General features: G+C 44.9%; 1 protein-coding gene across 4 annotated transcripts in view; it reads right to left on the bottom strand.

The window, feature by feature from the left end:
* Positions 1-24,624, bottom strand: part of MEIS1 (Meis homeobox 1) — a 139,769-nt gene extending 115,145 nt beyond the window's left edge. For 2 of the 4 annotated variants that reach the window (XM_047781917.1, XM_047781919.1), the window contains exons 1-6: positions 24,362-24,624; positions 22,249-22,475; positions 20,267-20,408; positions 19,657-19,707; positions 18,810-18,860; positions 17,201-17,347 (exon numbers count right to left, since the gene is read on the bottom strand). In XM_047781917.1, the coding sequence (XP_047637873.1) occupies positions 17,201-17,347; positions 18,810-18,860; positions 19,657-19,707; positions 20,267-20,408; positions 22,249-22,475; positions 24,362-24,373 (630 nt within the window). In that variant the 5' untranslated portion in view covers positions 24,374-24,624. Of the gene's footprint in view, positions 1-17,200; positions 17,348-18,809; positions 18,861-19,656; positions 19,708-20,266; positions 20,409-20,773; positions 20,967-22,148; positions 22,221-22,248; positions 22,476-24,361 lie in introns of those variants that run through there. The other 2 variants (XM_047781920.1, XM_047781918.1) reach the window with 2 other exon arrangements.
* Between the last annotated feature and the right edge of the window lie 2,890 nt (positions 24,625-27,514).

Consider the following 27,514-nt stretch of genomic DNA (forward strand, 5'->3'; position numbering starts at 1 on the left):
CCACTGAGCAAGGCCAGGGATCAAACCTGCAACCTCATGGTTCCTAGTCAGATTCGTTAACCACTGCGCCATGACAGGAGCTCCTCTCTCATTTTTCATCTTAGTGAGTACTATTCTTGTTAAGGCCCTCTCCGCATTAAAGAGTTGAGGTCAAATCACTCTCCAGCTTGATAAGAGTTCAGTTTCACTAGAATACAAGCTCCATGAGGACAGGGACTGTTATTTGCTCACCCTTGCATTCCGCACGTTAAGCACAGTGCCCGACCCTCAGCTGGCACTCAGGAAATGTTAGTTGAATAAATAAACAACTAACTCCCTACTACCTGCAGAACACATTTTTGGGATCCTTAGCCTGGTATACAAAGCCCTCCAGAGTCTACCCCATTCCTCACCTTGTTCCTTCTGCTCCAGTATGTGCTTTGTGGCAGATAGGTTCAGCTTGTCCCTCTGGCCCCATCCTCATCCTTCTCCTCTGCCCAGAATGCCCTGCTCTGCTGTACCTGGCCCCTGATTACCTCCTACTTGCTAATTAAGTCACTTCTCAGATATCACCTCCCCCAGAAAGCCTTCCCTGATACACACACTCACACACACTTCCCCCAGGACAAGTGAGGCTCCCCTCCCAGAGCACTAAGAACACCTCATCCACACCTGTATCATTTTACTCTCACACTGGTTTTTGTTTGTTTTGTTTTTGTATTCTTTTCTTTTTAGGGCTGTGCCTGCAGTGTATGGAAGTTGCCGGGCTAGGTGTCATAGAAGAGCTGCAGCTGCTGCCTACACCACAGCCACTGGATATGCCACACTGGATGTGAGCCGAATCTGCAACCTACGTGGCAGCTTGAGGCAATGTAGATTCTTAATCCACTAAGCGAGGCTGGGGATCAAACCTGCAATCTTGTGGAGACAACATCGTGTCCTTAACCTGCTTAGCCATATGGGAACTCTATACTCTCACACTGTTTTGTGCTGACTTGTTGAGCCTGTCTACAATTCTACACTATACATGTTCTGAAGGCCTGGACTATATCTTCTTCATCCTAATACCCTCTATCCCAGGAAAATGTACTACATTAGACACAAGTGTGGTTTTGAATTAATAAATGAATAACTTAAATGATTTAGAGCATCTCTGTTCAGTTGTCACCTATACTGTTATCCCCTACATTAAACATCATAAAACATCTAAAAAAGACTTGTATAAATTTTTTTTTTTTGGTCTTTTTGCCATTTCTAGGGCCGCTCCTGTGGCATATGGAGGTTCCCAGGCTAGGGACCAAATCAGAGCTGTAGCTGCCGGCCTACACCACAGCCACAGCAATGCAGGATCCAAGCCGTGTCTGCAACCTACACCACAGCTCATGGCAACACCGGATCCTTAACCCGCTGAGCAAGGCCAGGGATCGAACCCGCAACCTCACGGTTCTTAGTCGGATTCGTTAGCCACTTTACCACGATGGGAACTCCGTGACTTGTACAATTTAAAAACAACTCACATACTTGCATCCACACAAACGCACACCATCATAAAATGCATTAGTAATTTGTTGCAAGATAACACAGGCAAAAGAAAGTAAATTTGAAGCCAGACATATCCTAGTTTGAAATCTGCCTGCACCACTTACACAGTCTGAAGACAAGCCACAACCTCTCTAACTCTTAACACCCTAATCCGTAAATGAAGATTAAAAAAATACACCTCAGCCAACATAGCATACATCAATTTCCAGGCATGCAGCAAGCATTCAATAAGTGGCACCTTCTACGTTTTATTTTAATGTGACAATAACACAGTAACTCTAATTTAACAACATAGGTTGACCTGGTCAACCCTGAAATATCTACATACAGGTGTATTCAGTTGACAGCCTTTCTGCAAAGACTGGTTCACCCAAGCTGGCTTTGTGTATAGCAGGGTATGCCTTGGGCTATCTCTCAGCTGAGGTGTGCTCAGAGAATACACAGTGATCTTATCTTCACCTTCAAATAACATGATTTTACAGGTGGTTTGCTTCTCCCCACCCCATCGAGTTTCATTTGGTACCTAATATTTCTAAATCACCTTACAGTATACAAGGCACTTTGACATATCTTTGCACTTGGTTTTTCATCACATCAGTATCAGGCCAGAAGCCTTTTTTTTTCAGACCGAAATACTGGGGTTTTTCCCTTCAAAATATCTACCGTAACCAATCCCATTTTAAAAGATGCCAAACATGAGAGTCTTGTGATTTTTTTTTTGGTCTTTTTTTTTTTTTTTTTTTTTGTCTTTTAGGGCCACAGCCTCAGCATATGAAGGTTCCCAGGCCAAAGGTCCAATTGGAACTGTAGCCACCGGCTGATGCCAGAGCCACAGCAACATTGTATCCAAGCCACGTCTTCGACCTACACCACAGCTCACAGCAATGCCGGATCCTTAACCTACTGAGCGAGGCCCAGGATCAAACCTACATCCTCATGGATGCTAGTCGTGTTTGCTAACCGCTGAGCCACAATGGGAATTTCGAGTCTTGTGATCTTGACACCGAAGAGGTCAGCTAGCAGGTTGGTAGAAACTGATGAAATGATCAGTGTTCGACGTCTGAAGTTCAGTCTGCACCTATCAACAGGCAGCTTTCTCTTTGGGGAGGTCCATTTACTTTTTCAAACCACCAGGGTCTCTTTAATAAATGATCTCTAGTGGCCTGAAAGAGCTGGCTCACTTCCAAAAGGGAAAAATCCAGTCTCCCCAGATCAAGGGCATCCCAGCCCATGTGGGGAATGCACTAATGTGTGTGTGCACTTGCTAACGTGTCCACAACTGCACACATCCCGATGCACAGGCACATAGCAGACAGGCTTACCAAATGCCACCACCCCACACTGCCAGCATAGACACATTTAATTAGTACCCCCCTCCCTTAGACTTTTCACCTCTGTCTAAACAGTGCCTCTCAGGGTCCTCCTTCAAGGCACATAACTTCAGCAGATATGATTCTTTACGTATCTCTCAATCAAGGATGTATCTGAGGAAAAGATATCAGAGAGACCTATCCACAGAGTGATAGGGACTAACGGAGTACAGGGACTCCTATGAAAGGGAGTACCTGTTACCTGTGTGTAGGCGAAGTTGAGAAACTAGAGATGCTGAGAATTTTTTATTTCTGGGTATCTAAAGTCAGCTATGCTGAAACTCCTATCAGAAGATCTTGGTGGCGCCCGTTTGCAGCTGCTTCATAAGCACAACCTTTCTAACTCTGCCACCAAATTGCACCTCCAATTTGCTAGAGCTGGGGCAAAACCTGCTCCTCTCAAAGCCCATTGTCCAGCCTCAAATTCAGGTAATTGAAAAATTAAGTAAAATTCTTTATACAGATGTTCAAAAAAAAAAAATCCCTGGAAATTATTAAGCAAAATTCATTTCATTTAACCATGACAAGTTTGAGCAGGATTTTTTTTTTTTTTTTTAACACAGTAAAACTGCCCCTTTCCCTTTCAAGCTTTCAGATGTTTTTAAACCCCAGAAGCTCACAGATACATATCACAGCCTGCAAACAAGCTGTGGATCCCAGCCACAGTGAAATATGCTTGGGACTGGTCTGGAGGTGAAAGCTTTTCTAGGTCCACCCTCTGTCCTGCTGAAAGATGATAAAGTTCGGGAGGTGACTGCTGTGCTGACTGGTGTTGGGTGGGGGGGACCATCCCCGGGGGTGGCCTGCACGCGCCTCCCCAGGGAAGCAGACTTTTTTTGAAAGGTTATCTCCTTCACACACTTCTTCTCCTTCCTCTCATTTCCTTCCCTGTCTCCGCCCCCGCAACCTGCCTTTGCCAAGTCGGCAGGCCCGCCAGGGTTCTTGTTGGGCCCCCCTTTTAATGCTGCGATAAAATGGGCTTATTACCCTCACTTAATAGAAGCCTGAGGGTAATTTTAGTGACTCAGGGCAGATGGTAAATTAGCGGTGAGACAATGGAAATCCAGCATCCTCTCTCAGGATCTGTGGCTCTCCCCGAGACACCCCACTTCCTCTTCTTACAGGTCCAGTCCCACCGTATTTACCATTGTGAACTTTTAATCTAGAAAGGCATCTCACGGACTCTCCAGTCATTCTGTAGTGACAGTGCTCAGGACATTGGTGCCAGCTGGTTTCTCATACACACAAGGGTCTCTAATTCAGCATCAAATGAGGTGGCGTTCTAAAACCTTAACAACTCAGCAACTCTGAGGCATTGCTTTAAATCTATATACACGTATATATGTGTATATATTTATGCACCCACATACATACACATACATACATGATTGTGCGATAGCAGGGGTGGGGAGTTTGTGGAAGCAGAGACAGCATCTGTTAAATTGAGTTCTAAATTTCCCAGTTCTCACGTCCCACAAATAAAACCTACAAAAATGATAATTTTTCAAACATTGAATCCTCTATCTCTGTGTAATGAGGCGTGCAGAGAGGAGGAGAAGAATTTTGTGCTTTTTTGCCTTTGGTGAAAATTCTCCAAGGAGTAATTTCATCTTTAAATGAAAAGTTTTGTATCAGGTGATTGTGTGAGCTCTAGGAATCACTGAAGCCTCGGGTTCAGACGTGGGGAGACGCACAAATGCACGTTCGTGTACACAGAGGACCATACACCCGTCACGTGCATGAGGCGTAAGGCACAAGAATGTGGAAAGAACCCACTTTAGTGTTTTTAATTTCACTGTCATAAAATCCAAAGCAGCTAGGCAGTCAGATACATTTTGAAAATCTACTGGCCCTAAATATTTGGCCTATTCAATTCCTGCAAATATGCATTGCCTCACTCTTCTAATACTCCAGGCCGGGAGGCAGGATGCCTAGGAAGCTCAGACTCAGCACGAGGGTCGTTCCCTGAATGCTCCTTAAAGTCCTACGTTTCCCACAGCCTGATATCTTTTAGGTCACAACTCTGACACCCGCAGGCCATTACTCATCTGCGGAGTTGAATTAATTCACCCAGGAAATTAAACATGAATCGACAACACTGAGGCACATGTCTAACACCACCCAAAACACTCCCAAAGCTTTCCTGATGAAATGCACACAGCACGCATACACTCTGCCCAGTTTTTCAATGCCGAGAATCATCATCATGCCAACGCCATCCCATAAAGATCCGACTGTGGTCTCAGAAAACCATACAGATTCCTACACGGGGTAGGTACATTCAGACAATCACAAGGAAAACGAATCATTACCACCAAAAGGAAACTGCTACCAAGTGTGGACACCAGTTTTATCCAAATCTCAAAACCAGAAAGTAGATGGGTAACTTAGAAACGGCTGCAGTTCACTGCGTGTTCAAATTCTACTAAGCAGTTTGTTATGGAGAACCAAAGAGAAGACAAAGCCTCCTTACCCTAGGAGTCTTCGTAAAAGTCTGTAATTTACGTTTTAATAACTGTTCCTTTTCCTATGCTATTCTATTCTGGCTGGCGTAGTATTAATAAAAATAAACTCCTATATTAAATGGTTGACTCTCTACACGTCTATTCCTGAAATCCTACCTGTGAGCTATCATTTAGAGTTACATGTTAAAAACAAAATAGCCTCCAATCCAACTGCTACCATTGTATTTCCAAATATTTGTAACTGCATAATTCAAACCTTACTCCTCACTTCATTTATTTGCTGAGAACTTTCCGCTGCAATTTAGACGATTTTCTATTGTTGCTATCTAGAAGTGGCCAAAGAATCTGGACATTATATGCCGATATACCTGTGATAAAGTCCCTCTCATAAAAGTGCTTGCTTCCCAATGTTTTATTTTACATTTGCAATGCAGTATTCAGTGTTCCTCACTCTACAAACAAATTAAGATAAAATAAACTCCAAAGTGTCTTATATATAACAACTTCAAACCACAAATTTTCTAGGCAACCATCCTAGCAAAAAGAACATCCAATAAGGCTGAAAACATTGTATCCTGAACACAAGTAGATACTGAAATCTTGTGAGCAGCTGGACCTCAGCCAGGGAGCATTTGCACAGAAATGTGGGGGGAAAGTACTTAGCACAAGATCGGCACATAACTGTCATTTGAAATTGAACCTAAAAACAAATCTGTAGTGATTCACTGTCCTATCTCGGCCACACATCAGAGTGGCCAGCCTCCTTTCACACTATGATGAAATCAGAATAATAGCCACCTTTCCTAACAGGGATTAAGACCGTATTTTCCCTAAACTCTGTGATTATATAACAGTTTATAAAATAACACCCCATTAACAACGACTCCACCTTCCCTCCCCAAATCAGATTTATGTTGTTGAAGGTTGGGCAGAAGACATGTAAGAAGATAAAATACTCCTTAAGGTACTGCTTAGGGTTTACTGTTTGAAATGCATTACGCTCATTCTTACTTAGTTCCCTCGGTAGCTCAGTAAAGTGGGTTCTCTACCCCCATGTTACAGATGGTGAGACTGAGGCTCCTGGAGGTGAAATGACGTAGCCCTCCCAGCAAAGCCTGCACTGTGTATTTAATTTATTGGGCCACTGCCGGCCTGGAAGGTCGTGTAACTTGAAGTGGACCGTCGGCGCCCTTCACCACTCTTTCCAAGTGTTTCGGAGATGTTCTCTCTTCTATGTCTAAACGCTCAAACCAGAAAATCCACAACTGTGATGTGAGAAGGAAAAGAGACTTTTGGCAACACACAGTCTTGTTTTGATCTACTACCTTATGGCGTCATACTTTGAGTAGAAGAATCATCAACATTTACCACTCATTTCCAACTAACAATTAGCAACAGGCTATTTTCTAATTCTCCCCCACCCCGGCTTTTTTTGAGCACTGCCTGTTTTAATATTTTCAATCAAATTTTATGTTCTAAGTGTCGTTCTTCCTCAAGGATTTTGGAAGCCGCGAGCCCTCTGCCAGTATTGAAATTTGGAAGTGGGATATCCATTATTCCCTTTCCTTCTTTCTTTATCTTGATAAAATCATCAGAGAGGCCTTTTCAAGGCATCTTGAAATTTCATTTGCTTCTGGTTCCTGGATTGGCTAAGTTCTCTGTATTTCAAAGCCTTTCACTGAGAGATCAACCAAATCAACCAAGAATTCCAGAAGCAGGAGGCTGAGTGTTATCATCAATGCAATTTTTAAGGAATTCCAGTTAATCAGAATGCCACTCTTCCCCCATACTCAGGGCTATTATTCTGGAGGCCATTCCTATTATTTTAACAGTTACAGCATATTTGGGGTATTAAAAGTATACTACAAGTGAAGAAAAGCCCCATAATTGATTTGTTAATGTTTTATTCTCCTCTTTTTCTATTGGCATGTTCTTTACATGCCCTCAATAAATATTAAACACTCAAACAACTCTCTCTCTTAGGGTGGCAAGCAAACCTTTAGAATGTCGAAACAGTAGAGTGAAGAACAATGCACCTAATTGAAATGGCAGGGTAATTTGGAAAATAAAATTGAGTTGCTGCAAATCCCAAATTCCAGAATAAAAATGTTTATACTCACTCAAATGCAGATTGTTACTGGCTTTGAATAATTATAAGAACAAAAAAATACTTGAACACCAACAATACACTTGATATGCATAGAACAAGCACAGTCTACACGTCTCTATTATTTTGTGCAAGGAAGTGCAGGGCACATGAGCCTGATATTTTTCTTGGTGATTTTGTTTTGAATACAGCTTGTAAAATGCCTGAGTATGGTGAAAAAATAGCCCACGTCACCGAATAGATGGCCAGTGTTAAAAATGTCTTGGACAAGATTCTTTGGAAAATTGTAAACATATTAAGCAAGGGACAGAAAAGCCTGCTGAAAGAAAGGAAAGGGTTAAATGATTCTCCTATTCAATATCTTACTTGCTCCCCCCAAACATGTTAATTTATCAGCAAGATCAACTCAAAATGTAAAACTCCTGATTCTCTTTGGCAGAAGCTAGAGCCAAGAAAACGATGACAATTAAAATGAAAGTGGAGAACTGCATTTGCACCTGGAATTATGAAATGCTAGCACGCAAGGACGCTATAAGAGATGATATTTATCTCTACACTAGGGATAATCTTATTATCTACTAAGGGCTATGCCACTCTTGGCAGACATGCCACCCATATCTTGCAAAGATAAATTCCATATGCTCCGTAGCGTTATAGCATATTTCCCATAAATAATGTATACAGTAGACTGTAAATAAATAATACATTTATCTGAACTGTTCAAGAGTGAAGGGCAGGGTGGTTACTCGTGAGACTGAGTCTCTTAGGAATGAACAATTTCAAATAAAAGTCAGGTCCAATGGTGAGTTAGCACAAAGTTCTTACATTAAAATATTCTGAACCAGGAAGGCAGGGGGCTGTTTAAAACAACTCCAGCTCTGGTAGCAAACTTCAAGTAAATGTTCCTACTAAATGCAAAATGTCCCCAATTTAATATTACTGCTAAAGTTTCTATTCTGATTGTAGCATCATAGCTAATAGCAAGTTACCTATTCGCTGCAATTCTTAACTCTCTCTGAATACTATTGTATCTTTTGAGCAATGAAATAACTAGATTTCAAATGTCATGTATGAGTTTTTGTCCATGATGAACACATTGGATTGTTTTTGTGTGAATACTTTCAACACGGCGGTGAAGAGAAAGGAAGGCTACAAAAAAAAAATTTGTTTTTTTTTTTGTTTTTTTTTTTTTTTTTTCAAAAAGAAACTCATGTGCATGAGTTAGTTTGCTAGGACTTTACGGTAAAAATTGTTAGTCCCCACCCCCAAAATATCTCCCTATGGAAGTCCTGTAGACACACAAACTATTTCCATTTCTCGTAAAGAGAAGAAGTACGCCTTTAGAACCTCAGACATTGTAGACTATTTAGTATGAAATTAAGTTTTCAGATCACTAAGGAATAGTCTCTGAATAACAGAAATCACTATAGGTCACAATTAATTATAGCTTGTCTAGCAAATTAAGTCAACATTCAAGAACACATCCAAATAGTTATGGAGACATTTAAGAGAAGTTTTATTGTCAAAGAAATTCTTATTCATTCAGCATCTAATATTTTTAAAAGAAAAGAGACAAGCCTTTTATACAAGTCGGGATGGGATGAGAAAACTCTGGGTTTACATCAAATTGCTCCCGTCATTGTCCTTTTGATGACTATGTTTGTTTCATTATAAACTTCATTTTCTAGAGTTTCATAATAGTCATAAACACACTTGACTTTAAAGAGTTTCTATGGGACATCATGTGAATGCAAATGCAGAAGAAAATGCAAATCACGGAGGTCTGGGACCAAATATGGACTGTGAGTTAAGAATCTAGTCACTGAAAACAAACATTTAGGCCTTAAGAGGAAGAACACAAAAGAAGCTGATATGAATCTTTATATCAAGTATTCACAGCCCTAGGGAAGGCAAACAAGAATAAGAGTTTTCAGTTTTTCACCTAATTGTAAAGCACGGGTTGGGAATATTTGATGACTTTGGTTTCTATTCACTCCGGTTCTAAAGTAAGTAACTCTTTTTTATCTTTTCAGGAAAATCAACCCACTTGCGGATAATAACCCACAAGGTACCCAAATAGGGAAATGAAACCTAGCAAACAAGTTCAAGTTCAAGTCTCAGGCATAGGAGGCTTGCCAATCAGTGGGAAAGAGGTGATCAGAAAAAGAAAGAGCTATAGCTCTGTCTTCCCAAATAACCCACAACCCAGATATTTACAACTAATGAATAATAAGCATGTGCTGTAAAGCGTCAGGAAAAAAATCAGCTGAAATGGGAATTGATCAGCAACCATGAATTCTAAGTTAGCATATGTTGTCGAAGGTAATTCTAACACCACTCAAAATGTTAATTATTTACTTAATACCATCTTCTAAACAAGTCATAAATATGTATGACAAATCCACTGTAAAACTGAAGACTTGGTATTATGTCAAAATGAAGAAAACGAAGCCTATAACATGTTGCTTAAACTTGTTAAACTCATAAAAAGTTGCAATGGTTTTTAAAGTATTACTTAGTAAAGGTATTAACAGTAACAGCATTTCCTTTCTGTGGAAAAATGTGATTTCATTTACATTTTTGAAAGAACCATAACATCTCACGTTTAAGTTCTTTACCTCATGATGATAAATCCAATTAATTGTAAATGGAGTCATGAAGACTATCAAGGGAAGAATCATTTGTCGAAAGGTATTTTTGAGGATTGTAAATAATGTAAAATTTATTTTCACAACTTATTTATCCGGCTTTAGCTTATGCCATATAGAGTGGTGCATGGAAAAGCCAGAGTATGGTTATTGCATGTCTTAAAGAGAATTAATGACCTAGTTCTGGCTATAATTTGTATTTAACTGTATATACTCATGATACCAATAAACAACAGGTGTATAATTCAATAAATGGACAAATAAGCTTTTTTTCAACGGAGAATAAACTCTTTATGATATGTTTTAGTCAATTTTAGGAATGCTGAACCAAGAAGTCCAGAAATATAAAATAATTTCAAAAGATTTGCACTCTCGTATTTTCCTTTAAAGAGAACGTATTCCCAAGATTAAGAAATGCTATTTGGAAAAAGTGTTCAGAGAGAGTGTAGCAAAGTGTTGCCAATTGCTTTAATTCTGCACACATGAATGCATTAAATTGATTGAAATTGGATTCTACTGACAAATATTTAAATGAGTATATTCTCGCTTATTTCACATGGTATCTTTTATACCATTTATTAAAATGTCACATTCAGACGTGTGGGAAATCCAGCAACTGCCCGATATAGGTCTGTTTTCTGGAGAGCTGTGTAAGACTCCAAAAAGCTTTCCCAATTCCCATAATGCTGAGGTCATGGGATGTTAAATTAAGGATAGAGGGATTCTTTTTATCTTCTACCCGACATACACATACTCAGCTGCTTTAATTTTTCAAAACTGATTCTATACACGTGAGGTTTATTCACAGATCTTAAGGACAGTAAAATGGCCAAACGTTAATTGGATCCCCAAGGCCAAATTTTGGAATTATTATCTAAATTCAAATTGGGAGACTGGAGTGTATATGTAAGACCCTAACTTTTTTAAAAAAGTACCACATCCTGAGGTTTCCTGCTGAAAAAGAACACCAAGTCCTACGTAATTTACAGCGATGTCGTTTTCCTTGGGATTTTGAGAAATTTAGGCCTAACTTTTGCACAACTGTCAGATACACTGTGTCACATATATTCTATTTTTATTTCTTTATTTGTAAAAGAACACTTTCCCATAGTTGCGGTGTCATTTTAAAATACCAAATTAGTTTTTTGCACTCAGGAGAAATGGTAAAAAAAAAAAAAAAGTCTGTTGTGATTATAACATCAACTCAAGTACTACTTTGATACAGATATGGCAGATATCATAATCCCAAAAAGGCCATGGAAAAATGCTACAGTTGCAAACATTTAAGACTGTGCAACAAAAATGACTGAGAATGGGATCAGTTTACTATCCTTCAACTATTTCTCTGACAGTCGAGTCAAATAATGGTGAATTATAGACCTTCTTACAGGAAGTCTTATTTCGTGTTCATTTTTTGATCATTACCCTGCTAGTCCCTATAGGAATTTGGCTGTATGCCGACTTTTCTTTAAAAGTTTCTGTATATATACTCAGGTTGTGTTTGATGATGAAATAATCATTTATTAAAACTTAAGCATTTCACATTGGTTTGACATATTTACATTTCATAAGAAAATATTGCTATTGCAATGGCAAGCATAGCATTACCAATACGAAAATACTTCATTTGAATTCATTTGACAGCATTTTCATTTATAAGTGTCCTAAGACAAACTTGTAATGCATTTTTCAGTTTCTCCAACTCCACCTGTGAGGGAAGGTAAGCTAGTTTTATAACAGGAGGCCCCCATGGTAATACTTCAGCCTATCTGCGTGGCCTTTAAAAACCTACGTTTCTACCATGGGACCACAAATAGTCTTTGTTTTTTAAAGTATGGAGTTTTACTGCATAATTTTCCATCCGTCACCCGGCAACAGCTGTGTTTTAAATCTTTCGGACTATGACAAACATTTTAACATTTAAACATACGAGTGTTTGAAAACATAATGATTTAAAATCTGTTTATTTTCAAAGTTGGGCAATTATAGCATGATATTTCAGTTACTTTTTTGAAAGAAGGGCCCATATTTTAATGCTTTTTTTTTTCTTCCTCCTCCTTTCCTACTATTTAAGCTTCTCCATGTTTTCTAAGAAACGTTTCTAAGTTAGTACCAAATAGCAAGAATCCACATAGCCACTCTCTATATTTCCAAATCATGAGCAATGGAGTGGTTCTGGTGGGAGAGGAATTGCTATTTGAGTGACCTATTGCCATAGAGCTAGTTAAATCACTGAAGAATAGTTACAGTTATGGGGCTTTACTTTGTACAAAGTAGCATTAGTATCACTGCTTTCCATTAACCACAGAACTGTCACTGGGGACTTCCAGTTGGGGGGGGGGGGACTAGGAAAGAGGAATAACTATTGTAATATTAGCATTTAGACTTTGAGGCATTGAACAGTATAATTGATCTCAATCTATCAGCATATAATCTGTACTTCTTTATTTTCTCAAATGGTTTTGGAGTGCTCCTAATAAGAATCAATCCATCCCTACTCTGACATGCACACACAAATACACACAGAAAGCCAATGAGAAAACAACAATAAAAACACACCTGCTAAACAACTACCTCTGAAATGAAAGAATACTAAGCAATAAAGGGCCTAGATGGAACATCCCAATTAGCCACTGTAGTGACAAGCAGTCAACACCTTATTATTTAATCATTAAAGAGCATCTTGCCATAATTTCCCTTTGACGTACTTCAAAAAGGAATTAAGAGTACCCCACATGACCCACAACAACCATTAAAAGTCAAGTTAGATCATTCTAGGACCCCCACACGTGCAAGGCCTATGGACTGAGAGATTCCAGGATTCCGTCATTAAGTAAGACCTACAAAGTATTAACAATTTAAATAAGACGTGTCCATGTAAAAGCATTTAGAAATAAACTACCTGACAAAGGACCATTTTCCTATCCCTTGCTGTTTGTGTCCAGTTTTCTTACTGGATGAAAATGAATCGCTTGCATTCCTAGTATTGGTAAATATTTCATGGCCTCATCTATGTTTCTTTTGAAAGCAGCAGACCCAAATCAGCAACCCCTTTAGGCCTCCCCATCCCTTAGTAACACCTCCCCAAAAGAGAAAGCTTACATCTTCCTTGGAGACATCACCCTCCACTTTGCAGAAAGGTGGGGGTGGGGGGCTGTTTCAACCAAGTCCAAGTTCAGTTTTAAAAATTTTTATCTCAAACTATGCTTTAGAAACAACATTGCCAACTTCAAATGAAACACCCGCCACCTGGGTTCCCTGGCCCACTGGGGAACCAAAGTGCACTGGTCCAGGGTTGCCCCCAGATCCCGGAGGCCCGGAAGCCTTGTGCTCTCCAGCCTGGGCTGTGCAGCCCCAGCGGCTGTACCCCATCCCCAGGGAGCTCAGCAGCACTTGGCATTTAACCTGCCTGGTGAGCGTGGCTTTCTGGTTCCACCTCCAAGAGCCACATTACTTCTCCCCAGATGTCAGAGACAAATCTGGATTAACGTGCAACAGGACGCCCTGTGCAGCCCGCCAGCCCTCGCCCAGAAGCTGTTAAATGCAGATTCAGCCGAAGAACCCCCGGAGACCTGCTGTTGAATAAAAACTGTAAACCAAAGGGACAGTTTCTTTGCCTCCCACTGCTTGTGGGAGAGCCCAGATTGGCGCCCAGGCACAGGCTCGGCTGGTCCTGCTCTCTGCGAGCAGGCCTGGACACCTCAGGTGGCGGCCTGCGGGGCCGAGGACTCTTAAACCTCTCTCGACCCGGTTCTTGAAGTGGAAAATGCTTCGATTTCACGAGTGGCGAGCAACAGACAGTCCTGGGAAGGAGGGCTTCATTCGACAGCTCCTTCCCAGAGCGCAGCCTAAAAATCTAGCGTCTGGGCAGCGAGATTCTTCCCCTCCTAATCCCTCTTGGCTCCCCGATTTCACTCTGGATCCCCCAAACTCACGCCCCGCCTCCCCTCGCCCAGCGTCCCTGCCCACCGCCTACCAGGCTCATCCCTGACCTCGACGCCTCGCAGCCGGCCCTCGCCCCCCGCCGAGGCTCGGAAGCCCTTGGTGCCCCTTGCTGCCCCCAGGCTCTGGAGGACGGGAGCGTCCGCGACGGGCGGGGAGCGTGGCGGTCGGGAGAGGGCGCCAGGGAGGCCTGCGCCCGCGGTAGGTAACTCTCCGGCCTGGGACCTCGGGGTCTGGGAGTGAGAATGGGGAGGATATTGTTGGGGGGTGAGGGGAAGCGGGATTACCGCTTCACCGGGCGTCTTAATCTGATAAGAAAAACAAAACACCAAACCAACAACACTACAAGGCCCAACCGATTTCTGCCGATTTGGTCCTCCGGGGAAACCGGCTGGTAGCAAAGTCGTCGATCCCAGGTCCCCGCGCGGGGGGCAGCCTTGGTGCCCCTCGAGGAAAAAAATAAACTAAAATAAACCGTGCCGCCAGCAGGCCCTAGAGACAGAGGGGTTAATGAGCTAACGAGGCCCCGCGCTCGCCCCACACCTGAAGCGTCCAGTCCCGCAGTGCACCCTCTGCTGGGGCTCAAACTGGCTGGGCCGCATTCGCAGACAGGTGGCGAGGCCCGCCTTTCCGCGGCCCGGCCTCCAGGGCGCCGCACTAGGGGTCCAGCGCCCCCGGGGACTGGAGAGCACTGGTGCCCACGGGGCGGCCCCGGTGCCTCGTCCCACGGTCCCCGCCTCCCAGGACAGGGGACTCCTTCCCGGGCCGAAACACAGTTCTGCGTGCCCCCCACGCTCTGCGCTCTCCTCTCCAAAGGGAGCCCGGCCGACCCAGCTCTTGGCCACCAGGAAGCAGACAATTCCAAAGCACAAACTTGGGTTTGCTGCCCTGGAACCAATGGAGACCTCGGTGAGCCCAAAGGGTCACGCGAGCGCGCCCACGCGCACAAGCCAACCATGCCACGAGCTCAGCCCCAGCTGCGAAGCCCACTCGTAAGCGGCGGGGGCGGGACGCACGCTGCTCGTTGTATACGTGAGCGAGGCGAATAAAACGCGAATTTTTACCCAGGACCACTACCTACCAATCTGCATATCTCAAATAAAGGTAATTGAGTAACAAAAGTTCACCGAAGGAGTAGGGGGAGAACTCAGCGATGTTTTATCAATTTTGTATCCCCCCCAAAAAAACACCCATAACTCTGGTCCTTTATCTTTGACTTTAATAAAATAATGATTCGTTGAGAAAATGGGGTATAAATCTTCATTTTGGAGGCAATTAAAGTGTTGATTTCATTCATGCCCCTAAGCGATTCTTGTAATTTGCTCAAATAGCTTTATGTACCCAGCACTCCGGAGCTCTTAGAATCCCATTTTCTAGTTAGGCTTGTTGGATTACAATTTTTATTCAAAAGCAGCTACCCGAGGGTTCCTCAGCGGAATCTGCATTCAACAGCTCTGGGGCAAAGGCTGGCGGCCTAAACCAGGCGGGAGGCCGGGCGGCCCGCGGGGTTGAGACCGGGAACCGGCTGCGGGGTTTCCCACCTCGGCGGGGCCACGCCGGGATTGCGCAGACAGCCTGTTCGGTGCACCCGTCTACACTGCCGAAAGTTTGCAACTCGCCAAATAGTAGGAAGGACCGGGAGCGTAGGCGCTTTTAAAGCTCAGCTTTGCCTGCCCTCCACCCCTCAGTGGGGAAAAAGAAAGGAGGAATTCTGCCTCCGCCGCGGGGTGACCCAGAGAAATCCAAGCTGCGGGTTTATTTTAAGGGGGCGAGGTGGAGAGAAGCAAACTTTCAGATGACACCAAGACCGAGGGGTTGAGCACTCCGGCAAGGACTCAACAAGACAGCGAGCGGCTGGCCAACCGTGATCATGGCAGAGCTTGCAAAGGAAAACTCTGTATGACTGGCTGTCCTTTGGCTTAACAAAGGCCGGCTGATCTCTCCCCCAAGACAGGACTCACGTGCCAAGTCAGAAAGAGAAACAACTCTGGGCCTTCACTTATAGGTGGAGAGGCGCAGGCCGGGCCCGCCACCCTAATCTCTAGACGCGATGCCACAATTCACAACCGAGAGCTGTCCTGAGCCCTATTTCATCTCACCCACTCCTCACGTTTTCACTTTCAGTGCATTTTTGCAACTCCTTTGGACCAATCCGGAGATACAAGAGATAGGAGAGAGAGAAGATAGGAGAGAGAGAGAGGCTGGAAGCAAACAGTGGTGTTGGGGTGAGAGAGAGAGAAATCCCCCCAGCAACTCCAAATAAAAGTCGTCCCCACTTAGCAACGCAGCGGAAGGAGCGCCTGGAGGGAGGATGCGAGAGAGGAGGGGGCCAAGCAAGCCGAGGCCGGCAGCTGAGAGCAGGGCGGCGGGAGGTCCCCCACCCACCACACAGAGGGAGTCGCCGGGTGCCCCTGACGCTGACACTTCCAAAAGCTGCCAACCCAGAGGGCCCAGAGCACGTACCAGCTGGAGGATGAGTGGAAAGGAGGAGGAGAAACGTCCATATTTATCTGTTTTTGTAACCTCGGCCTGGTCTTATTTTTTCTGTTAAGTACAATAAAATGGGCGAGCTTGCAGCGAGCACTGCACAAAGCAATGTTCAGTGAGGTCTAGAAGCGTTCGGCCGAGGAAAACTGACAAGACAGGCTAATGAACCGTATAGACAGGGAGAAAATAGCCAGCATTTGCTAGATTTCAAACCCTCCCTGTCTCTCTTAGACCACCTATCTTGGGTTTATTCCTAATAAAATAAGAAATAAGCAGATCCTACACTTTTCTTTTCTTCGAGATAGAAGGGGGGAAAATGCTCCAGAACAAAGCCCTACAATCACAGGCGGTCACTGGCAGTTAACACTCCCATTATTATAGAGGGTAAATAAAATAAAGACAAAAATTAAAAGCGACAAGAAACAGGTCAAGTTTGCAGGCAAAGCTTTTACAAGCTCATCTCTCCAGGTCGAATCCCAGAGCTAGCCTTAATGAAGCAATAATAGCCACATTATTCAAAAATTTTCATTTCGATGGAAATGTATCTAAAAGGGACTTAATCATATGCAAATAATAAAAGGAGGTGCTAGTGACCCGGCAAGCAATATGCATACAGATTTTTTTTTTTTCCCAGGGATGTTGAAATTGAAAAGCACATACCTGGTCGGTTAGATTTGCTGATCTTGTTATATCTTCACTGTCTGATTTTGATCCTCCTTCTCTATCGTCTATCACCAAATCGATAGGCATTTTCCCTTTCAAACAGCTAATATACCGGTGGCAGAAATTGTCACATAATTCGTGTACCTACATTATGACAGAAATAAAAAAATGGAAATATAATCAGGAGTTCATAAATGACAATGACAAGTGCAATCCACCCCCCTTGTGAGATCCAAACTTCCAAATAGGGGAAACACAGGGCAATTGTCCTCCAGAGACCCCCAGACGCATCCAGAATTAGGAATAACTTTCTTTTCTTGCAAAATAGAGATATCCCAGAAAATTGACAGTGACAAGATGATTCACAGGCTACAACATATTCAACACCCGTGTTAAATTCATCTGCTCCTGGGGCTGTGGCCATTAGAGAGGTGACCTGTGTGGGTGACATTTAAGGTAAACTATTTAATTTTGTCCAGTTACTTTATCATAAATCCTTTTCCAACATGTATAAGAAAAAATTACATATATATACACACATATATGTGTATGTGTGTGCATGTGTGTGTGTGTGTATCCAAAGGACCAATACCGTGTTGTTATAGGAGATAGATAGATAGATAGATAGATACAGATATAGATATAGATATTTGATAGCCTAAATCCCTATAACATTTGTAATTAGGGTTTTTAATCCATTAGAAGCATATTTTGGGATGCTGCCTTTAAAAGAAAAGATTGATATGGGGAGAAAAGACCTACGGTCACACAAAAAAAGGTATCAAATTGATTAATTGTTTTAAACAAAGGAAAAAGAATGCTTCAAAATATGTAGGTTTAAGTGGAGCAGTCTTCTACAGACCCAGGCAGCACTGACATGCAAAAATTCACAAGAAACCCCAGTGTGCTTGCAATTTAATGTTAGTTTGAATTACAATGCATTAAGTTTTTATTGCTGAGATTTATAGAACAAGCTAGCAAAATCACGTTATCCCACACCCTTTCTTGAGTGTCAAGGTGGGGTGTGTGCAGGATTCCCAGATTCAAGAAATTGACACAACTATCAACTCTGCTTTGTCTCTGCAAAAGGTTTAAAGTGCCTCCCCCACCACCTCCTCCAGACTCCCTGCCCGCCCCTCCTCCTCCCGCTCTGCCTCTCCTCCCTGTCTGACCTGCCGCTGCTCTCAGACTGTCTTCCAGAAACTCACTAAAACTAAACAAAACTTTTCTGCCCCTCAGAGGTAACAAGGAAGAGGAGGAAGAGGAAGAGAAGAGACCACAGAGGTATAACCTCTGAAGCAAACTCACAACAGCATTCTAAACATCAAAGGGGACACATAGAATTGCAACTATTTATACAAAGCCAGCAAGGTATTAAGAATGAATACAAGGCTAGGGCGCTTGTGATCCCGGTTTTAGTGGCTGAAATTGTAATTAAACTGCAAAGAGAAATGGACTCTAAGATTGGCCTTGACACTAATTACCAGAAAGAAAGACATTTATGCAAATGTCTCCGAAGGCAGAACTTCAGCTGTTCTGAACCCTCCCCCCCTCTGTGTGTTTGGAGGTATGGGGGAGCAAAAGGAGAAAGAGCTAGAGAAATTACCTTCTCTAATTCCAACAGATGAAACCTTAATACTTGTATGGCTTGAATCATCTGCAAAGATACAAAAAGTATGAGCGCCCCATTCCTAGTTTGCAGAAAATTGGCTGTCACAGTTCTACCATCTCCATCTCCCCTCCCCCAAGTAAATAGAGTTATTTTGATTTACGGCAATAACACTAAAACTTAACAGCAGCGACCGGGTACCATCTAGAGGTTTATATTTCTTAGGGAGAAAAAAATAGCTAAAACAACAACCAGGCATCTAAGTGGGGATCATAAACACTCTCCTCCCCCTTGGCTCCCTCCTTTCTCAGCCCCGCTGCCCCTACCCCACCCCCAGAGGGCCGCATCCCTCGACTAGGCGTTTCCTTGGAAGGAGTGCCCGGAAAATAGTCCCTATAGTCCCCAAACTGTGGCTTTTCGCACTGCAAACTTTCTGCCGCCTTCCGCACACCTTTCAGACAAACTGGAGGTTTGGGGGCTCTGGCCCGGGTCGCTGCCCTCGTGACGCGACTTTGAGGGCTGGGAAGTTCGCAAAGTTTAAGCACACACGCTGACAGGCCCCGAGATAAATCCCCGCGCTGATTAGAGCCGCGCTGCCCGGCTGTCATAAAAAACAAAAGCTCGCATTTCCCCGCGCCCGGATCGCCCGGCCCCTCTGGAACTGAATTTCTTTCCTTGGGACCCTGTCCCAGACCACTTGCCCAGGGATGGAAACCTTTGCAGCCCACTTGCAGCTCTGGGAAGACCCATCTAGGAAACCCCAGGGTTCTCAAAGCAAAGCTTGGGGGGAGGGGGAGTTGGGGGGGGGGAGATGGGGGAAGGGGAGGAAGGGGTCCGCTCTTACCAAGTTATCCAGTTCTGGATTAGAAGAAAATAGAGGTTTTTCTGCGCGAATCTAAATACAAGTGAGAAGGAGAAGGGAGAGGGAGGGGAGGGTGGGGGGAAAGAAAGAAACATTTGAAATCTGGTCGCCTTCCTAGTTTCTTGCCTCATTACACTGTCGGGGGCAGGAGGTAACCTCCGGGAGAGACTCGGTGACACCGAGTTCGTCCAGTGCAGAAACCCTTCAATGAGAGTCAAATAAGCCGAAAACAAGCCCAGAGCTCAGGGTGACTTCCCCCAGCAACTGTGCTTCTAAGAGACCGCTGCCCAGCGCGCCAAGTCCAAGGCAGCTCCTGCGCGTGGGCTTTGGGGTTAACATTTTACAGAGTGAGCTTTCTGCCTCGGGTTAGGGAGCGGGCGTGGTAAGAATTGGGGTGATTTTCAGGCGTCCGCACACAGACATTCATTGAGGAGGAAAAGCTCAGGGAAGATGTAACAGGCCTGGCTTAGGGCGGACTGCTCGCTGGTTACTTTTGAAAACGTGCTGGGTGAGGGGAGAGAGGATTTTTGCCCCCTTTTTTCTTTCTTTCTTTTTCTTTCTTTTTTTACTTTGAAACAATGATTTTGCTGACCTGTTTGGCGAACACGGCTATATCTTCATTGAATGACTCTGACGAACAGACGTCCCCGCCCGCCACCCCCGGCTCACGGGGGGTACAAGTAGCTAATTCACATTTCTCAAAAATCAGTGCTAAGAGAGGGAAGAGGGGGTGTCTGCAAGAAAATACAACAGTCACAAACAACACAATGGTTAGTCCCACAGCAGTGAAAAAAGGCGCCCAAGAAAAACAGTCGGAGGAGCTCAAGGCAAGGACCCCCTCCCTGACTTTGTCATCGGCTTGCTCCCCTTTCCCTCTCCCCCCGCCCACCCCCAAGTGACTGATCACGTCCCCTTCCTCTTTGGGCCCCCGAAGGCGGAGGCCCCAAGCCTTGGACCGTATCTGAGGATCGGTTCAGCATATCTGGCCGGAGAAATTGGTAACATTTGCTAAGAATAAAACCCAAGCGGTTCCAGCAGCCATTTTGAATTAAGTTTCCCACCCCGACCAGCCCTCGTCCCTCCGCTGCACATCCAGGACCTGGAGGGGGAGAAAGGCGTGGGCCGCTGGGGTGGGGAAAGCTGGTTCAAGTGGGTTCCTCCAAGGCCGCCTCGCGAAGCCCAGGGCTCTGGGGATCTTGGTGGCAGGCGCTCAGCTAACTTGGGGAAAGGATCTCTCTGGCTGCCGGAGCGACTGTCAGAGGGCTGCATCTCCCGATCGCGACCCCACAGTCCTCGGAGAGCCGGAGGGCTCCTCCTCGGCTCCCTGCACACTTCCCTCCCCTCGCCGATGGCCCCCACCGCCCCCCAGAGAAAGTTCCTGCAAAGGTTCCTTCGGTCAAGTCTTTCATTTTTGTCCCTGCGGAATGGCAAAGCAGCTAGTATTGAGAGGGCCTAGATGTCGCTTATCTCAGCCCATTAAAAAAGAGGAGGGGGTCTTTTAATGCCCAAGGAGGTGTCTCAAGTCTTTTATTAGCTCTCACAGCCCAGCTGGGAATTTAACAGTTTGGGGTCCTTTCCAAAGATTCCCCAAATGTCCTGCCCCGGAGCCTAAACCATTTGCAGTTCACGCTGCAGAGAGGAGGCTGGGATTTAAACAAGCCCATCGCACAAGGGACCAGGAGATAAAGCAGAAAGGGTTTTCAGCCGGGAGGGTCAGTGTTGTCTGATTTTTTTTTTCCAAAAGAAGAAATAAATAGAAATGAAAGTGGCTGCAAAGTAAAAAGAGGTCCCCACACGCATCAGCACACAGTAGGCACAAGTGACTTTCAAAGGGTTTTACTAGCCCAGGGTCTAACCGAATGGCGGGGGAGAATACGGGGTGAACGCAGCGGAAAACAACACCGGCCCTAGAGCACCCCGCCTCTACTTCCAAATCCTGCAGGTTTCGCCTTTGAACACAAAGTACTAAAACAGCTAGGAGTTTCTGAAGGTCTATAACAATTCAAAGCGAGCTCCTCTCCTTGACCACAGTGGTCAAACCCCCTAAATGCAAAGCCTCTTCCCCCTTGCCTGACCTGCAACTGTCCTCCCTTGATTTTATTGTGCGGTGGCAGAGCCAGCATACGGTGGCTGAGTAAACTTAGCAAGTCAGAACAATCAGTGGCTTAAAAGATTTTCCTTTAAACTAAAAGTTTCGTTCCAACACAAAGGCGCCTACATTTAGAAAGCCCCAACACTCTCTCAGCAAAGTCAAGGAGTGAGGAGTCCAACCGGCTGAGCGACCGAGCCAGGGTCTGAGGGGACAAGGGACCTTTGGCAACTCCTGCACCGCGACCCCTCCGCGGACAGGGCCTCGGTGGCGCGGGGCGCTGGGAGCGAGCGGAGCGTGTGCGGAGATGGGGGGCGTCTGAAATGGCAGGCCGCCTCCCCCAGATCTCCATGCAAAGCGAATGAAAAGTCACCAAATATTGTACCTCCAGTCCAGAGAGCTCTGGCTTTCCTCTGACCAAGGGCAAAGGGAAACAGGAGAAGCATCGCCTCTCAACTCTTTAACCTGCCGCCCATCGTACCTACCCATAAATGGCATCTTTATCTCTCTTTAAAGCGTCATTGACGGAGGAACCCATGCTGGGAGCCATGGCGTTGGTGTGAGCTGTGTGCGGATACTGATGCGAGTGCAGAGGAGGCCCGTGGTTCAGGTGGTGGACCGGCTGCATGGACCTGGCCGCATGCGGGTCCCCATACATCGTGGAGGGGATGCCTACTCCATCCATGCCCCCGTAATGGGGTAGATCGTCGTACTGCATGACAAACAGGAGAGAAACAAGGTTCAGAAGGCCAGGCCGGCAAATGGGGGAGCGGCAGGGCACGGAGCTTATATAATGTCAGTTCAGCTGGATCCTTCAACCCGGAATTCGGTGGCCTTGCATCTCTGAATGAAGATTTCTTATTTTAAAAATATTTTTTAAAGTAAAAATTCTAGGATTCTCAGTGAGACTCAGCTAGGTTGAATGGTCTTGCCCTAACTTGTGTTCCCTATAAAAGAGTCAGAAATTCAGGATCCTTTGGCAAGGAAGGAAGGAAGAAGGAAGGAAGAAAGGGAGGCATTCTCCCAGAGGGCAGAAGGTAAAACGTTCTAGTCCCTGGAGGAGGAAATCCAAAATCACAATAAAACGTGCCAGGACAGTGCAACAAACCCGCCTAGTTTCACAGCCCCTTCCCAACAGAGGGAATTAAAAAAAAAAAAAAAAAAAGTTACGATGGGAACAGCTAAGCCAAGCATGTGAATTCAGACAGGCTTCCCATTTTATTTCCCTGCCAGCGTGAGGTTAGGCAGTCCTGCAAGACCCTGAATTTCCTTTGCTTTCCAAGACAAACTCTGCTAAATCACACAAAACTAACTGGACCCCTTATAAATGAAACTCAGAGAAGGGTAACTTCTCTTGTACATTAGGGCTGAATTTAGAATTGGGCAATATTCCCCCAAAGTTAAAGGAAATCTACAATTGGAGCAGTTAGTTATTCTATTTTTTTCTACTCTTATGAACTTTTCCCCTCGACCAGAAGTCAGTGAGGTAAATGCTACTCATCAGGTTTAAAGCAAATTTAAAAGTAAATGCACATACACAACCCCCATCAGATTCCTCATCCAGAAAAACTTTCATATTGATTGTCATTATTTTTGTGTGCAGAATTTAGCTATTTAGATTTTTCTCATTGCTTCATTTCAGCCAAGTCCTTTCCCCAAGATTTGGAGGCGCCAAGAGTGAAATGATTTTCAAAGAAAAGAGGAATTGCCACTTTCATCTCCTTAAAGCCAGAGGTGTGAAAAGAGTTTGGAAGAATGCTGACATTTGCCTGAACCAAAGGAGTAAAGAAAAAATGTGTCAGCCTAGTAACTTTCTTTTGCAAACAGGGCTTTGAGGGCCAGGGCACAAATTATGCAAGGAGGGCTTTTTGTAGACCCCCTTTCTTCTAAGAAAGTACCTCAGTTGGGTTGTCATTGTCTTGCTTTACTCTCACTATATTTCCATTCAAATAGGAATATTGGGGAAATTAGTATTGCATTTTTAAAGTGAGTAGTTGTGTGCTTAGTATCCAATTAGTGCAGGGCTCTTCTAAGAAAAACTTACAAAGTCTTACCTTGCATAAAAAGGCATGTACATTAAAATTACTTTTAAAAGATGAATGCTTCCCAACCCCCCAAACCATTGTACTGTGACAAAGTTATTTGCTTAAAAATGCTAAATATTTTCAGTGATATTAAAGATGAGCATAATCAGTAACATTTCAGAAGTTTTTAGCTGCTTATTTTAGTTTAAAAATAGCTTTAAACTTCTGCTCTTTGAATGCTCAAACTATAACATTAGGTATCTAGGTTGTTGGGTTTTTTTTTTTTTTTGGTTTTTGGTTTTGGTTTTTAAACAGATAATTGCCCGAGCTTGTATTTTTCTTTATGTAGCTGCTGGTTAGGAGTCTATAGAAAACTTGATTACTTGAATTAAAAATTACATGTAACAAACATAAGTCTACAAATGCATTGAATAAATCCACTCGCTTTAGGCCACGGCTTTAGGAGCCTCATTCAAAAAGACAGAGAAAAAAAGGAAACTTTTTAGCAGTGTCTTTCAGCCATGTTTCAATTTAATCTCACATTTGAGTTCCACAATTGTTTTTTAATACGTACCCTTTGCGCCATCGGCCTCCCTGGCTCCCTTCCTACTTCAACTTCTAATATATCCTCTTTAAGGCCAGTGTGAAAAGAAGCAAATACGCAAACTCCCCCGGAAAAAAAAATTAAAAAGCACGACGAAAAATCCCTTATCGTCTCCAGCAACGTGAGCTACTGGTCCCAGATCTTCGGTCTACGGGACCTGAAGCAAAGCGCCGGACTCACTGAGCATAAAAGCGCTCCGTTTCCAAGACAGCAGCGGGGGCAAAAAAAAAAAAAAAAGAAAAAAGAAAAAAAAAGAAAAGGAAAAAAGGAAAAAAAAAAGAAATGCAGATCTTCTCTCCCCCAAAAATCAGTTAAAAAAAAAAAAAAAAAAAAAGAGCGCCCCTCAGACCCAACTACCAAATCTCATGGCTTTCTGCCACTCCGGCTGTCAATCACAGGCGAGGTTGTCAACGTGGTGAATGAATGATCATCCGCTCTCTCTTCTTCTGGTCAGAACACCTCAAATGTTAATATTCAAATGCACAAAGCCCTAGCGCTCGCTTCCCTTGAATCACTCCTAATTCCTAATCAGTTTCTCTCTTCTCTCGCTTGCTCTTTCTCTTTCTCTCTCTCTCTCCCTCTTTGCAACTGCTGCACTGGAGGGAGATTAGAGGAGGAGGGTTAAAAAAAAAAATGTCTGTCTGAGTTTGTCTTAAAGGAGCCACGATCGATGCTGCCCGCTTGCAGTCCCCGTGCGTGTGTAAAGTGTGTGTTGCACAGGCGGAGAGGTGGATTCCGACCAGAATGCTAGAACCCGGAAGTAGTGGTGGCCATAACAGGTCGCGTCTTACACAATGCATTGGGCTGCAGCAAGTAGGCTCCTAGGCAGGGGTGGGTGCGCTAAGCGAGCTCTGGCCGCACTGGAGAGGCAGAGAGGCGCTCCATTAAATCGCACGCCCAGGCACAAACACCCACACACCCAGGGCACACGCGCACAAGCGCGGGCAGTAGCCCCCGGCTGCCGGCTTTATTTTCCTTATTCTTTTTTCTCCCTCCCCCTACAGACTCTCTCCCCAAAGCTGACGCTCTTGAAATAAATTGGGAATAAACGCGGGGCAGGCAGTAGCGGGAGTTATTTTGCACAGGACTCCGCACATAGACTTCCTGACTTTCTTCGAAATTATTGGGGTCTGCCAGTGTTTTGCGGGGCAGAGGAGGGCTGATGCAGAGAGTAGTGGATTCTTAGAACCAAACGCCCCAAGTAGAAAAGTCAAACCGGGAGCGAGGATGAGGAGGAGCAGGAGCAAGACTGGGCTCTGCTAAGGAGTCCCGAGAACGTGGGGTGGAGATGACTGGGGCTTTCTGCAGATCCAGCTTCTAGTTTTCGTTGTTGTTTTGCTGTCGGAGGTGGACACTCGGCCCAAAGAAAGGAAATACTTGCATTTTCTCACTTTGGGGATCTGGACCCCCCCATCTCCTAGTCCCGGAGGCCCGCAGCCTCAGCCCCGGCGTCCTGCGCGAAGTGAGAGAGGAAGGGAGGGAACAATGAACCGAGAGCAGGGAATGTGCCCCCAGCGCCTGTTTACAAACACGAAGCTATTTATGATCGCCAGAAAGCGAAACCCGAAGCGGGCTCGGAGCTGCCCAGACCTCGCGGGTGGAGCCGAGGCCAGGGAGCCGAGGAGGGAGGCTTTTTCTCCGACTTGCTCTGGGAGAGGCGGCCGTGCGCCCAGGGCGCGGCGCGGCTAGGCTGGCGCGCTCGGCTGGGGCTACGGCCGCGCCGCCTTTGTCTTCGAGGAGCCGAGGGGCTCCGGCCTCGGCCCTGCTCTTGCCCCGGCGACGCCCCGCGCTCTCCTCCCCAGCTCTTCTCCCGTCCGACTCTCCTTTCCAATCCCCCAGACAAGGCTCAGGGAGAACTCCCAGTGCCAAAGAAAAAGAAATTCACTCCGGGGATTGAGATTTCAGACAAAAAGCTGCCCCCTACGCACAACTCAGAGGCTCCAACCAGCCACTAATTTTAACTTTCTTCCTTTAAACACCTATTCTCTGGCTTAAACAAACAAAAAAATTTCCTTTCCTTTATTCTCCCACCCTAAGGCTGCCCTTTATTATTATATTTAGTGGTGCTATTTTCATTTTTATTTTCCTGCCCTCAGAGCCCTGGTCTGCCGAGAAGGCTCAGTCGCAGCAGCTCGACCAGCGGGCTGGAAACCTCACATCCCCGAGCAGGGCTCGCAGCTCGCTCAGCTTGGAACAGGATTTTTTTTTTTTTTCCCCTCCCTCCAGCTGAAACCTCGCAGAAAACTCCCCCTGCGGTCGACTGGAAAATGAGCTCACCCAAATCTCGGTAGGCAGCCGGGGAGGAGGGCTCGGCCAATCAGGAGGCGCTCCCGCCAAGGCGGCCGCGCATTGGCTGCGGGGAAAATCAATTATCAAATAATCGATCAGCAGGGAGCTTCGATCTGCCGGGAATGCAAACTGCCGGTCCCGATTCCCGCCCTGATGGTGGCCAAAAGGCTGACTTCCCCAAAGTAGAGGGCCCCTCACTCCCGGCACCCCTACCCTCATTACACTCCACCAGTTTCCGACCCACCTTCACCCCAAAGGTGGGGGGTAGGGAGGGGGGTTAGGTAAGGGGAAGAGTTTTGAGAAAGATTGGGTGCTCCTATCCGCGAAGGTTGTTTAGAAAAGAATAGGAGCCCTAAAATGTATTGAAGTCAACTCTTTATGCGCAAACCAAAAGATAATTTGCATCGGTCCGACAAATAGGGCTTAAGGTTCTGTTAAGTGGGCTTTTGAGAAACTGGGGACACAGAACGAGCATCAGAACTTAGATCTGGAATCAGGTTCCTCCAAGCGCACGTACTTCCTTAAGTGACAAGTATTGCTCTTTTAATACTTCGCAGGAGTCAACGCCCACCTCCCCCTAATAGTGGGGTTTTCAAAAAGTTCAGTATCTGAGCCTTGCCAGCCTTCAGCCCCTACACTGTACTCGCCTCATGTGTGCCCAAAGGCACACGTACACCCCAAACCTTCAGATGCTTTTTGCCTTAAAAGAGCTCCGACTGTTTAAAAAACTCATCCTAGAATCCCTCATCATTTGCATGTCTTCTCTCTTCCTTTCTCCCCCACTCCCCATGTTTTCAGATCTCTTCCTTTTCTCCATCGCATACAAGTGTTGTT

The sequence above is a fragment of the Phacochoerus africanus genome, chromosome 5 (genome assembly GCF_016906955.1).
Source record: "Phacochoerus africanus isolate WHEZ1 chromosome 5, ROS_Pafr_v1, whole genome shotgun sequence".
NCBI classification, from domain to species: domain Eukaryota; kingdom Metazoa; phylum Chordata; class Mammalia; order Artiodactyla; family Suidae; genus Phacochoerus; species Phacochoerus africanus.